This window comes from Hordeum vulgare, chromosome 3H, assembly GCF_904849725.1.
Source record: "Hordeum vulgare subsp. vulgare chromosome 3H, MorexV3_pseudomolecules_assembly, whole genome shotgun sequence".
In the NCBI taxonomy this organism is placed as follows: domain Eukaryota; kingdom Viridiplantae; phylum Streptophyta; class Magnoliopsida; order Poales; family Poaceae; genus Hordeum; species Hordeum vulgare.
Genome location: NC_058520.1, coordinates 458,660,289 through 458,674,846, shown reverse-complemented (window position 1 = coordinate 458,674,846; position 14,558 = coordinate 458,660,289). Strand labels below are relative to the sequence as shown.

At 52.4% G+C, this 14,558-nt stretch overlaps 1 protein-coding gene across 1 annotated transcript; it reads left to right on the top strand.

Annotated features, from left to right (window-relative positions):
- The first annotated feature begins 12,670 nt into the window (after positions 1 to 12,670).
- Positions 12,671 to 14,347, top strand: LOC123440164 (phospholipase A1-II 5). Its single transcript, XM_045116737.1, has one exon. It carries the CDS (start codon positions 12,741 to 12,743, stop codon positions 14,130 to 14,132), a length of 1,392 nt encoding a protein of 463 aa, XP_044972672.1. The 5' UTR covers positions 12,671 to 12,740; the 3' UTR covers positions 14,133 to 14,347.
- The last annotated feature ends 211 nt before the right edge of the window (positions 14,348 to 14,558 follow it).

Below are 14,558 nucleotides of genomic sequence, written 5' to 3'. Positions count from 1 at the left end.
CAAGAGGGCATACGACTCCATCGCATCCCTGTACCAGCGGAGTTTGGAGCTGCCGGAAGATATCCGAGTAAGTGGGCTAGTAAATATTTACTTTTCTCTTGTAACCCACTGGGTGTTCTCGGATATCGGATGATTTTTGCAATGGGTTCACTCTGAGTGAACCCAGTGGGTGTAGTCCCCGAGACTTCTGTCGAGTGCTTGCACCGGCAGTTGTCTTTATACATACCTTGGTCAGATCTTGAAATAGTATGGTCGACTGCAAACAGTTGTGGCAGTCGGGGTGCACTTACTGTAAGAGTCCCCGAGAGTAATTTTACTCAGGTCGGGTAGTATTATCCTCATAGGCGTGGGTGGTAACATGTATCTCAATAGGGCGGGCCTGCTTGAGTTGCATGCCAATGGGGTCACTCTCAGTGAACCCACTGGGTGTAGTCCCCGAGACCGCTGTCGACTGCTTGCGTCGGCAGGGGTCTGAAGAACTTAGACTTTTATTGTTAAATTATCTGATTGTCTCTTGGTGCTGGCTAGCAGAAAACTTGTGAAATGGGGACAGCATATGAGACTCTGAGGACGGAGAAGATTCAGTTTGCTGGTGAGCAGGATGCGGCACTGCTTGCAATGGATGGTATGAAGGTGGTTCTGGTGGAGCGAGAGAAGTCGTTGGAGCAGGCTCGTGAAGCAAACAAAATGCTGACTGAGGAAGTTGAGAAGATGGGGAAACAAAGGACTGCTCTGATGGGACAAATGGACGTGTTGAACAAACGGTGCAGAGAGGAGGAGAAATACGTCAGTGACTGGGCTCGGCAGATGATGACACGTCTGGCTGGTAAGTCCTGCTTTTTCCGAGTGCTTGTGGTATGTGCGTCACACTCGGCGCTTATTGTTTGCTTGTCCTCTTGTCGCAGATTTTTGCATTGACGCCGAAGCTGAAGCAGCTGATGTGGAGCGGTCGATTCGCGAGAACGTTCCACTCGGCGAGGACGGCAATCGAGATCTGCTCCGAGCGCACATCCGCGTGGGCAAAGTTGGCCCTTTCATTGGTCGACTGAGAGAAGTCATCGGCCGGATCGACAAGGAGCTTTGGCCTGAGGATGAGTCACGGCAGGAGATGGAATTGCTGAGTCAACTGGAGGAGGTCCCCGACCGAGTGCAGTCATGGAAGAAATCTACGGCTCGTTGTGGTGCGGATGTTGCTCTGTCCTTGGTCCGAGTTCATTGCAAGGAGGTGCGCGAGGAGAAGCTGAAAACGTTGAAGGTCGCCAACACGAAGAAACTTCAATTCGAAGAATTCATGGAAACCTTCCTTGAAAGTCCACTCATATCGTCGACGGAATCGACCTGGACACCTTCGTGGAGCCATCCAGTCCTGGCGCCGATCCAGACGACGCGTAAGAAAACTTATCCTCGGTATGCCGAGTGTTGCTTTGTAAGAAACTTTGGCCACTGCTGTTGGCCGTCACATTCTTGTTTCGGTGTGGGTAAGCTTGATCCACACCGAGCCAGTATCTTTGTTTGAATTTTAATTCGAATCCTTTGCTCTTCTGTTGCAATTTTGACTCGAGTTTTGTTTGGCGTTTCTTGGTGAAGCCAAAGGCAAACATTCGGAACATGTCAGTTGTGTTGGCATCTGCATGGGCCTCATTGAGGGTCCGTGGAATTTCCGATTGGATCCGTATTATCACCGAGTGGATCGGTAGGATCGCCGAGTGGATCGGTAGGACGTACTCGGAGGTCAAAGAGTACTTGGGCGATGTGGGATCGCAGCTAGGTTGTCGAGTGCGACTATCAGGTCGCACTCGGGGCGAGTTGGTACTGATGTAGTTGTTAGTTGTTTTGACATCCGCATGAGCCTCAATGAGGGTCTGCAACTCATGTAGTTGTCAGTTGTTTTTACATCCGCATGAGCCTCAATGAGGGTCTGCAACTCATGTAGTTGTCAGTTGTTTTGACATCCACATGAGCCTCAATGAGGGTCTGCAACTCATGTAGTTGTCATTTGTTTTGATATCCACAAGAGCCTCAATGGGGGTCTGCAACTCATGTAGTTGTCAGTTGTTTTGACATCCACATGAGCCTCAATGAGGGTCTATTGAGTTCCCGAGTGTACCTGTAGGATACAATCGAAGGTATGTGGGTGTTTTAGGCGATTCTGGATCGCAGTTAAGTCCCCGAGTGTGGCGTTAAGTGCACACTCGAAGAAAGTTAAAACTTAGGCGATTCTGGATCGCAGCTAAGTCCCCGAGTGTGACGTTAAGTGCACCCTCGGAGAGAGTTAATACTTAGGCGATTCTCGATCGCAACTAAGTCCCCGAGTGTGACGTTAAGTGCACACTCGGAGAAAGTTAGTACTTAGACGATTCTGGATCGCAGCTAAGTCCCCGAGTGTGACGTTAAGTGCACACTCGGAGAAAGTTAATACTTAGGCGATTCTGGATTGCAGCTAAGTCTCCGAGTGTGACGTTAAGTGCACACTCGGAGAAAGTTAATACTTAGGCGATTCTGGATCGTAGCTAAGTCCTCGAGTGTGACGTTAAGTGCACACTCGGAGAAAGTTAATACTTAGGCGATTCTGGATCGCAGCTAAGTCCCCGAGTGTGACGTTAAGTGCTCACTCGGAGAAGATTAATACTTAGGCGATTCTGGATCGCAGCTAAGTCCCCGAGTGTGACGTTAAGTGCACACTCGGAGAAAGTTAATACATAGGAGATTCTGGATCGCAGCTACGTCCCCGAGTGTGACGTTAAGTGCACACTCGGAGAAAGTTAATACTTAGGCGATTCTGGATCGCAGCTAAGTCCCCGAGTGTGACGTTAAGTGCACACTCGGAGAAAGTTAATACTTAGGTGATTCTGGATCGCAGCTAAGTCCCCGAGTGTGACGTTAAGTGCACACTCGGAGAAAGTTAATACTTAGGCGATTCTTGATCGCAGCTAAGTCCCCGAGTGTGACGTTAAGTGCACACTCGGAGAAAGTTAATACTTAGGCGATTCTGGATCGCAGCTAAGTCCCCGAGTGTGACGTTAAGTGCCCACTCGGAGAAAGTTAATACTTAGGCGATTCTGGATCGCAGCTAAGTCCCCGAGTGTGACGTTAAGTGCACACTCGGAGAAAGTTAATACTTAGGCGATTCTGGATCGCAGCTAAGTTTTTTTTTTTTGAGACCGGAGTCTGTGACCGTGGAAGAACTTTGAACCTGCAAAAAACTCAATCTGCTTTATATTATTTCACCAATACTTGTTCTTTACATTGCTTCAGTTGACGGTCACGTGTAGAAACGCTTCAGGAGATCTCCGTTCCATGCTCGTGGCTCGTCTATCTCCCTGTCAATGTTGTAGAGTCTGTATGCTCCGTTGTTCAACACCTTTGAGATGATGAAGGGTCCTTCCCAGGCAGGAGCCAACTTGTGAGGTCTTTTCTGATCTACTCGGAGCACTAGGTCGCCTGCTTGGAACGTACGACTCCTGACGTGTCGCGAGTGAAAACGCCGCTGATCTTGTTGATAAATGGTTGAACGAGTCAGTGCCATCTCGCACTCCTCCTCTAGAAGGTCCACTCCATCTTGCCTTGCTTGTTCTGCTTCAGCTTCGGAGAAGAGTTCGACTCGTGGAGCATTGTGAAGCAAGTCACTCGGAAGGACTGCTTCTGCTCCATAAACGAGGAAGAACGATGATCATCCTGTAGATCTGTTCGGGGTTGTGCGGAGACCCCAAAGCACTGAAGGTAACTCGGTGACCCATGCGCCAGCGGCATGTCCCACCTCTCGCAGGAGTCGGGGCTTCAAACCTTGCAGAATAAGTCCATTCGCCCGCTCTGCTTGTCCATTGGATTGTGGATGTGCTACGGAAGCAAAATCTACTCGGATACCTTGGCTTGCGCAGAAACCTTTGAATCTGTCCGAGTCGAAGTTTGTTCCGTTGTCCGTGATTATGCTGTGAGGCACACCGAATCTGGAGATGATGTCCCTGACAAACTCGATGGTTGTTAGGGCGTCGAGCTTCTTGATGGGCTTGGCTTCAATCCATTTTGTGTACTTGTCGACTGCCACCAACAGATGTGTGTATCCACCTTGGCCTGTCCTGAATGGACCGACCGTATCTAATCCCCATACTGCAAACGGCCACACAAGAGGGATTGTCTTCAACGCAGATGTCGGCTTGTGGGACTTGTTGGAGTAGAACTGACAGCCTTCACATCAGTCAACCATATATTTAGCCATCTCGTTAGCCTGCAGCCAGAAGAAACCAGCCCTGAATGCCTTGGCGACGATTGCTCTTGAAGAGGCGTGATGACCGCAGGTCCCTGAGTGAATATCCTCCAGGATCAGCTGCCCCTCCTCTGGGGAGATGCATCGTTGAAGAACGCCTGAAACGCTTTCCTTGTACAATTGGCCATCAATGACAGTGAATGACTTCGACCTGCTGACTATCTGCCTGGCCTGGACTTCGTCTTCTGGTAGTTCCTGCCTATGGATATATGCAATGGTCGGCACAGTCCAATCGGGGATGACACCAAGAATCTCCATGACCATATCAACCACAGCAGGTACATCGACTTCAGTCGGATCTGTTGAACTCTTTGGTTGTGCTGGTTCCTCTGTAAAAGGATCTTCCTTGACTGAGGGAAGGTGGAGGTGCTCGAGGCAGACGTCACTCGGGACTGGTCTCCGTGTGGATCCGAGTTTTGCCAACTCATCAGCTGCTTGGTTCTTCAGTCTCGGAACATCGTGAAGTTCTAGACCTTCAAACTTCTTCTCAAGCTTCCTCACTGCATTGTAGTATGTGGTCATGGTGGGGTTCCTGACGTCCCACTCTTTCATCACTTGATTGACCACCAAATCCGAATCGCCGTAGACCATCAGGCGACGGACGCCGAGTGAGATGGCCATACGCAACCCGTAGAGGAGAGCTTCATACTCTGCCTCGTTGTTGGAGGAATCGAAGTGTATCTGTAGCACGTACTTGAGTTTGTCGCCCTTTGGCGATATGATCACAACGCCAGCGCCGGAGCCATTCAACATCTTGGACCCATCGAAGAACATTGTCCAATGGGCCGAGTAGATGTGGGTCGGTTGCTGTTGTTCTACCCATTCTGCTATGAAGTCAGCTAGAGCTTGAGACTTAATAGCTTTCTTGGCCTCGAACTTGATATCGCAGTACAGCATCTCTATTGCCCACTTCGCCACTCGGCCTGACGCGTCTCGATTGTGGAGAATTTCCGACAACGGAGCATCAGAAACGACAGACACCGAGTGGTCTTGGAAATAATGGGCCACCTTCTTCGCAGTCATGTAGATCCCGTAGATAAGTTTTTGATAGTGGGGATACCTCTGCTTGGAAGGAGTCAGGACTTCAGAGACGTAGTACACTGGCCGCTGAACTTTGTATGCTTTGCCTTCTTCTTCTTGTTCGACTGTAAGAACAGTATTGACGACTTGATTTGTAGCCGCGATATACAGAAGAAGGGGCTCTTTACTGAGCGGAGCAGTAAGAACTGGTTGGGTGGAAAGTAGGACTTTGAGGTCGTCGAATGCGACTTGGGCTTCGTCTGTCCACTCGAAAGAATCTGATTTCTTCATGAGTCGGTACAGAGGAAGTGCTTTCTTGCCGAGTCGACTGATGAACCTGCTCAAAGCCGCTAGGCAACCTGTGAGCCGTTGAACATCGTGTATTCTGACCGGCCTCTCCATTCGGACGATGGTCCCGATCTTTTCAGGGTTGACATCAATCTCTCGTTCGGAAACGAAGAAACTGAGTAACTTTCCGCTGGGAACACCGAATGAACATTTGGCGGGGTTGGGCTTGATATCGTACCTACGAAGGTTGGCGAATGTTTCTGCCAAGTCAGTCAGCAGGTGGAACCTTTGCGTGACTTGACTACGATATCATCCATATACGCCTCCACATTCCGACCGATCTGGTCGAGGAGACATTTTTGGATCATGCGCATAAAGGTAGCTCCTGCATTCTTCAAACCGAATGGCATACTGATGTAGCAAAAGCACCTGAATGGGTGATGAAGGCTGTTTTTAACTCATCGGGAGCATACAGACGGATCTGATGGTAGCCCGAATAGGCGTTAAGAAATGACAAACGCTCGCAACCCGCAGTCGAATCGACAATGTGATCTATGCGGGGGAGCGGAAAATGGTCTTTCGGGCAGATATTATTGAGATGCTTGAAGTCGATGCACATTCGGAGCGACTTATCCTTCTTGGGCACCATTACAACATTGGCGAGCCACTCCGAGTGGTGAACCTCGCGAATGAAGTTGGCTGCGAGTAACTTGGCCACCTCTTCCCCGATTGCCTTCCTCTTGTGCGCGGCGGACCGGCGCAGGCGCTCTCGAACGGGCCGAGCGGCGGGATCCACATGCAGTCGGTGCTCAGCCAACTCCCTGGGTACACCTGGCATGTCAGAGGGATTCCATGCGAAGATGTCCCAGTTCTCACGGAGGAATTGGGTGAGCTCGGCTTCCTATTTAGGATCGAGGGTGGTGGAGATGTTCGTCGGGGCAGCAGTGTCGTCCGTTGGGTGGATGCTGACCTTCTTCGTATCTCCCGCCGACTGGAATGCAGACTCTGAAGCTGGTTTCTTCGAGCGCATCAGGTCGGCTGGGTCGACTATTTTCTTGTACTCGTCGAGCTCGAGGACGGCCATCTGCTGGTCGGCGATTCTTGATTCCTGCTGCAGACACTCTTCGGCTCGCTGACGATTGCCCGTGATGGTGATCACGCCTTTCGGGCCTGGCACCTTCAGCTTCAAGTATACGTAACACGGCCGGGCCATGAAACGCGCATACGCTGGGCGGCCCAAAATTGCATGGTAAGCGCTCTGGAAGTCCACCACTTCGAACGTCAGCGTCTCCTTGCGGAAGTTCTTGTCGGAGCCGAAAACGACGTCCAACGCGATCTGGCCGAGTGACTTGGCCTTCCGTCCAGGGACGACTCCATGGAACTGCATGCTGCTCTCGCTGAGTTTGGACATCGGAATGCCCATCCCCTTGAGTGTGTCGGCGTACATGATGTTCAAGCCGCTGGCGCCGTCCATGAGGACTTTGCGCAGTCGGACTCCTTCCACCACCGGGTCAACGACCAGAGCCTGTCTCCCGGGGGTGGGTACGTGTGCTGGATGATCCGACTGGTCGAAGGTGATCGCAGTCTGAGACCATTTGAGGAACTTGGGGTTGGTGGGGGTGGCCATGTTCACCTCCCTGTTCACCAACTTCAGTCGACTCTTGCTCTCGACGTCAGCAAAAATCATGAGAGTTGCATGGACTTGGGGGAACAAATCCTCCTTATCCTCCTCATCCTGTTCGTTGTCCTTTTCACTCGGTTGTCCTTCGCCGAACCCCTGGATCAGGAGGCGACACTGGCGAGTGGTATGCTTTGGATATATGGGGTTTCCTTCTTCGTCCATCTTCGTATGAACTGGACAAGGCTGGTCCAGGATGGGATTATTGAACAGCTTCTTCTTGGGGGTAAACTGCGCCTTCCCTTTGCCCTTGAACTTGGCATTGGTCACGGCTGCAGCTTCTGCCTGCGGGGTGGACGGAGCTTTCTGCTTCTGCTTTTGAGTGTTATTCCCGTCTCCATCACCAACTGTCTTGTGCATGCCGCTTCGGATGCGGTCCTCTTCTTCGCCATTTGCATAGCGAGCTGCTATCTCCATCATCTTGCTCATGGGGATGTCACCTGTTCGGCCGAACTTTAGGTACAGATCTCTGTACCGCACGCCTGCCTTGAAGGCGCAGACTGCTTGATGCTCGGTGACGTTCTCCACTGTGTGGTAGAGGGTTGTCCAACACTGAATGAAGTCACGCAGGGGCTCATTCTGCTTCTCGACGCAATGTTGGAGCTCCACGAGGCCTGCAGGGCGCTTGCACGTCCCTTCGAAGGTCTTGATGAACACTCGGGCCAGATCTGCCCAACTGTAGATGCTGGAGGGGGCCAACTGGTTCAGCAACGCTCGCGCCGAGCCGTCGAGCATCAGAGGGAGGTGTTTCATGGCGACATGGTCGTCCCTCCTCCGATCTGGACTGCCACTCGGTAGTCGTCCAGCCACGTTTCTGGCTTGGACTCTCGTGTAAACTTGCTGATTCCCGTCGCCAATCTGAAGTTTGGCGGGATGTCAGCCGAACGGATGGCTCGACTGAAACACTCGGGACCAGACACGATGGTCCTGCTTCCACTCGGACGGTCCATATCATAACCATCGTGGTGGGCTCGGCCCCTGCCGACCCTTCGCTGAGCGATACGCCCTCTTGCGTCAGGCCTTGGGTCGTAAGCGTCACCGACTGAACCCCGATCATCATGATGTCGGGGCCAGTAGGGCCCACCCCGCGGAGGGGTGCGTGAACGGGGCGATCTTCGTGATTTATGGAACGGCTGCCTCCTTTGTGCCGCTGATGGGAACCAGGGCTGTGAACCGACCGATGTGTATTCGCATGAACGGAACTATTATGGATCCTGTTATGCGACTGGGAGACTGCCGAATTCTGCTGCTGCGCCGTGTGCAATAGGGCTCGGATCTGCTCGATTTCCCTACCAGCCTCTGAATCAGTCGGCCGGAGGGAACCGGCTATCTTGGCAGCTGCAGCCAAGTTGAGGAGGGGTGTGCGGAACAACTCCACGTTGCTCCGCCGAGTGTGTCGACTGGCAGAACAGCGAGGCGGACGACGCGCGCCGCACGTTTCGCCGATCTCGTGCTCGTTCCGGCCAGCTTGACGGGGATCTTCATGGGAGTTGGCCATGTGTACTTCTGCTGCAGGCCCGCGACCCGCGTACTCGGAAGGAAACTCAGTCGGAACCGAGCCCGAGTGCTGGGACAGCGGGGCAACCACAACAGACTCTAGAACCGCCACTTGTGAAGACGCGTTCTGGCGCGCCCGGGCGTGTTGCACCCAACGCTGAAGTCGCGGACGGCGGGACCGCTTGCTGCGGCGCGTGACGGCGGTGTAGGTCGACACCAGAGCCGACTGCTGGAGAAGAAGAATGCCGCGAGCGCCGGCACGGAAGTGTGTAGCCACACGACGGGGAAGCGCCTCGACTTCGAGAGGCGCATCCCGAAGCCACGCCGAATCGTCGACGATGAAGGAGAGAGCGCCGAAGAAGATCTGGTGACCCATGCTCGAATCTCCACCGGACGACATGACGAAAGGAAGTAGTCGCAAACTCGCCGGAAGTCGCTTAGACGCCTGCCCCACGGTGGGCGCCAACTGTCGTGGGTATAAGCCTGACAGTAGATGTGTAGGGTACGAAAAGGATGGGCAGAGCCTTAGCTACGGCGAGGTTGTATGAGTTCAGGCCCCTCTGCGGTGGAGGTAATAGCCCTACGTCTCAGTGCTCTGGGAGCTTGTTGTCGAGTGGAATATGGAATACAAATGAGTTGCCAACCCCTTCACCAGCGGGGGAGGGTGGCTTATATAGAGTGTGCTGCCCTCCACAACGGTTCTGGTACAGGGGTGGAGTAGTGGCGATTGAATGCATACGTTACAGGTAACGTACGTCCTAAATGCTAATAAATGCACTGGGAAACGTACGACCGTTTCCCTCCAGGGGGGTTACGATGTTCCGAGCGGCATCCAGTCGGTTAGTTAGATGGTCTCCGAATGCTAGTCTCCGACTGGATGGTCGAGGACCTGTTACCGACTGGATGATGGGGACTCCTTAATTCAGTCGGAACTGACTAAAGGCCTCGTCTCTTATGAGGGGTAGTGCTTGGGTAGGACTTACAGGGCAGGCCTACAACCCTATCCTAAGACTATAACCCCATCAGTTAGTTAAAATCCAGGGTATGGTATCTAATGGATATGCGCTATAAATTAGGGAGCTCTGAATCCGTGATACAATTTATTACAATTATTCATATATCATATTTCAGTGTGCAAACAAGCCACCAAAATCCTAAGTTTCTAACGCACACAAACCAGCGAGTAACCAAAAGCTGCAAATGTTATTTTGCCTCTAACTCTCACAGGGAGGCATGAACCTAATCACATGGAATGGTATCCTCATCGCACTCTCATGTGAATCCCACTGTAAATAAACAAAATTATATTACCTCCGAACGGAAATACATGATATGGTTTTAGTCCAAATTTAAATTAAAACCATGTCATGTATTTTATTTCCAAAAGGAGGGAGTACTTCGCCAAGCATATCAATCAAGGTTCAAGGTTAAAATAAATAAAACATTGAGAACATGTAGGACTTCACATCCTCTTAGAGAATCAAGCAATACAAAACCAGGATTGCTCCATCTTTTGGAAGTACAGAATGTTGGCTCGATGATAACAAACATCGCCAACATCAATCATGTTGCCGCAAGACCAAAACCAAAAATCAAACATTACACTGACTACCATGAGTGCTTCCATTTCGAATCACCAACTCCACTAATGAAAATCGGCTAGTTGGATAAAGAAAAGAAAAACACATTTCAGATTGAAATTAAAGCAGATCAAACACATGTAAAACCTTCTAACCCTACCTCGTCAGGGAGGACGGGCAACACGCACAGTAAAAACACATACACGCAAGCGCAGAGAGAGAACAAGCGCAGAGAGAGAAAATGTTGAAGAAGATTCACGGCGAGAGACCTGAGGGCTTGGTCGGAGGAGTGTTGGTGCATGGTTGCCACAGTAGTCGCGACGCTATCCTACTGCGCCCTTTTCGGCGGTCGTCATGGCTCCGGCCTCGATATGACGGCGTTGAACCTTGACGCAGAGCAGGCGCTTCTGATTTCCCCACTACAGCAGCACGTCCTGCTCGGACGCCGTACCACCGCAGCCGACGCATTCAGAGCCTCGCGACTGGTAGGTCTCCATCGGCCTCTGAGAACACATGACGCACGAAGGCATCAAATCCCTCGCGCCTCGCCGCGTCGCGTGTCGAAGAGCTCCCGCGCGCCTCTTGTGTCGCCGGCCAAAGAGCACCCTCGCCTATGGTCAGGCCGGTGGTGGAGTGGTCGGTGGCCCCAGTGATGAAGTAGTGAATGTGATGGCACAAATCTTGTGGAGGACACGGGGCTGGGGGCTGGGTGCAGGGGAACGGCGGGCGACGGGGAACAGCGGGGCTGCGGGGAACGGTGGAGGGCGGGGCGAGCGGGGGAGAGGCGAGGGGCTGGGCGAGTGAATGCGGCGGCGCAGATCTTGTGGAGGACACGGGGCTGGGGGCTGGGTGCAGGGGAACGGCGGGCGGCGGGGAACAGCGGGGATCGGTGGAGGGTGGGGCGAGCCGGGGAGAGGCGACGGGTTGGGCGAGTAGGCGGGGGTGAGCGGGGGAGAGGAGGCGGCGGGCGGGGCGAGCACGCGACGGGCGGGGCGGGGAGAGGAGTCAGGGTTGGTGCGGTTTCGGAACGCTTCGCAAAGAGAACGTGGGGTTTCGCGATGTTAACGAAAGATTTCGTTAACGATGATTTAAGACCCTTGATCATTTGATTAGACGCTTCAGATTAGGAGTTGGATCTGTCCTCCCGTGCTTTTAATAGTACAGACTAGTGGCTAGTTTCTTTTTTCTTTGAGGAGTACCGGTGGCAGTTCTGGCAACTAGCTTGATGGAGCTCCGAGCATACATGCTTTGAACAGGAATAGTATGACGCGCATGCATCCCTGACACGAATATTGAAGTACGCATGTCCATCGAAGCTGTCCTGTGTCATGTCTCACGCGCGTCAATCAGCAAGTTCCACCAATAGAAATACGGTCACCACATACTTGTCGCACCATGTACTGGTGGCATGCAGCGTTCATCCCAATGGATGAAACTATGGTTGTGATACGCGCTACAGACGGAACGCGAACAAAAATAATCAAAGTTTCCAGAACAATTTAGAGTGAATAGTATATGTAATGTAGTGATTTTTTTTACGCCAACAATACCATGAAATTCATTTCTTTGTAATTTCTTACACGAGTGTAACACATGAGCGAGTTTGATGCCAACAATTTTCATGATTTTTTATCACTTTTGCAAAAAAAAAGTATCAAAAAATGGATGCACCTAACGGCCGGTTTCATAGGTTCCGTCTCTGAGAAAGTTGTACAAAAAAGTTCAAAAAAGGGACAGACAAAAAAAACAACAATTCAAAAAATGCACACTATGAAGTAGAAGCATTTTTTTCTTCGAAAACTAGTAGAAGCATATTCAATGGAGGGGAGGAGTTATGTCAAAGATCCAGAATGGCAGAGAAAAAAGGTATATGATGGAAGTTGTCATCGGCCAACCTGGTTGGAAAAGAAAAGACAGGCAAAAATAATTTGATATGAAATGAAGCACATCTGATAGTAAAACATGTCTAAAAATATTTGTACTATGTTATTTTTCTGCATTATTAGGCTGAGAATGGGAGGATGAACGCATGTGCGGCTATTAAAAAATTTCTGCATTATTAGACTGAGAATGAGAGGATGAAATTTGCATGCATGTGCAGCTACTAAAATCATGATGACTAGTACAACCGACTCGAACTTATGGAACAATATACAGAACAATGGTATATGACGAGAAACACTAACGAGAGTGGGCCCAACCTTGTACTGACCCGCATGCAGCACATATCCCATGAGCAGTCGAGCGGACTAAGATTGCCGTTGTGTGAACGGAACGCGCAGGAAAAAAACCGCTCAGCTCTCCGCGGCACACACTCAAAAGCATCCCCACCTGGCCACCTCCCTTGACCCCTGTCCAGTCGCTGCCTAATCTTCTTTCCATCACACACACCTCTCAGCCCCAGTGCTCACACATGGACGCGAGCCAGGGCATCCTCCTGTCCAACGCCCTGGTCGGTGCCGGCGCCAATGGCGTCCCGGCGTGGCCGGAGCTGCTGGGCTCCGCGCACTGGGACGGCCTCATCGACCCGCTCGACCTCACGCTCCGCCGCCTCGTCCTTCTCTGCGGTGACCTCTGTCAGGTCACCTACGACTCCTTCAACTCCGACTCCCACTCCAAATACTGCGGCACCTGCCGCTTCTCCAAGGCCACGCTCTTCAGCCGCACGCAGTTCCCCGCCGCGGCCGACATATCTGTAGCCGCCAACCTCTACGCCACAGCAGCCACGTCGCTGCCCCCGGGGCTCATGGTGCACTCCCTCTCCCGTGAGGCGTGGAGCAAGGAGTCTAACTGGATCGGCTACGTCGCCGTGTCGACCGACGCCGCCGCGGCCGCCACGGGCCAGCGCGTCATCTACGTCGCGCTGCGCGGCACCATCCGGAACCTCGAGTGGGTCGACGTGCTCAAGCCCGACCTGGTCGCCCCGGACACGATCCTGCCGGAGGGCGACCCGGCCAGCGGCCACGCGCGCGTCATGAATGGCTGGTACGTCATTTACACGTCCACCGACGAGCGCTCGCCCTTCTCCAAGTACAGCGCGCGCGACCAGCTGCTGGCCGCGGTGCGGGAGCTGGTCGCCAAGTACAAGGGCGAGAGCCTCAGCATCGTCTGCACCGGCCACAGTCTCGGCGCGTCGCTGGCCACGCTCTGCGCCTTCGACATGGTGGTCAACGGCGTGTCCAAGGTCCGCGACGCCCACTTCCCGGTCACGGCCATCGTGTTCGGGAGCCCGCAGGTCGGCAACCCGGAGTTCAAGAAGCGGTTCGACGAGCTGCCCAACCTCCGGGTGCTGCACGTCAGGAACAAGCCCGACCTCATCCCGCTCTACCCGAGCAACCTACTCGGCTACGCCAACGTCGGCGACGTGCTCTCCGTGAACTCCAAGAAGTCTCCCCACGTGAGATCGGACACCACCAACGTCGGCGACTACCACAACCTGCAGGGCATCCTGCACACGGTGGCCGGATGGAACGGGGAGAAGGGCGAGTTCAAGCTGCAGGTGAACCGGAGCGTGGCGCTGGTGAACAAGTCGTCCGCCTTCCTCAAGGATGACAACCTTGTGCCGGAGTCGTGGTGGGTGGAGAGGAACAAGGGGATGGTGCTGGGGCCAACTGGTGAGTGGGAGCTCGAGGAGCCCTCTGAGGAGAACTTGCCCGTCCCACCGGTCGTCAACGGGAAGATCATCGACGACGATGTCGCTGCCACCACCACTCCTAGCAGTAAGGAGCCCAAGATAGCAGAGGATCAAGGCAAGAAGGTCAGAGGAAGCAAGTTTCTCCCTGCATGCTTTAAAGGGGTTAATTAGTTTGTGAATGCGTGAATGATCGAACGATCGTGTGATTTTATTCTATTTTTGCAACTGTGAATAATGGCTTTTGAATTTTTCATGGTTTGGTACAAACGTTTATGTATGGTGGTGGTTCAAGTGTCATGTAATATGGCTGGTTGATAAGTTTGTATACGGAAGAAATTTTCAGAGTTGTAGCGATCTAAGGCTATTTTTAACCTATTCCCTAAAAACAGCGAAGTATCCGACGTGAAACAAAATTTTAATGAAGTATATTTACTCCACTAACATTTCATCGGGCCGAGCTGATCCCTTAAATTTAGGGGCTTTCGGATTCCCTCCGTTCCGAAATTCCACGTCGGAACGGAGTGGCATCTAGTTATATTCTCAGGAGCTGCTAAGAGGATGATATGCACGCTTCGCTCCGTGACAGGCTGCCGAATA

Coding starts and splice junctions, on each gene's coding strand:
- LOC123440164 (XM_045116737.1), top strand. CDS start 12,741: ATGGACGCGAGCCAGGGCATCCTCCTGTCCAACGCCCTGGTCGGTGCC.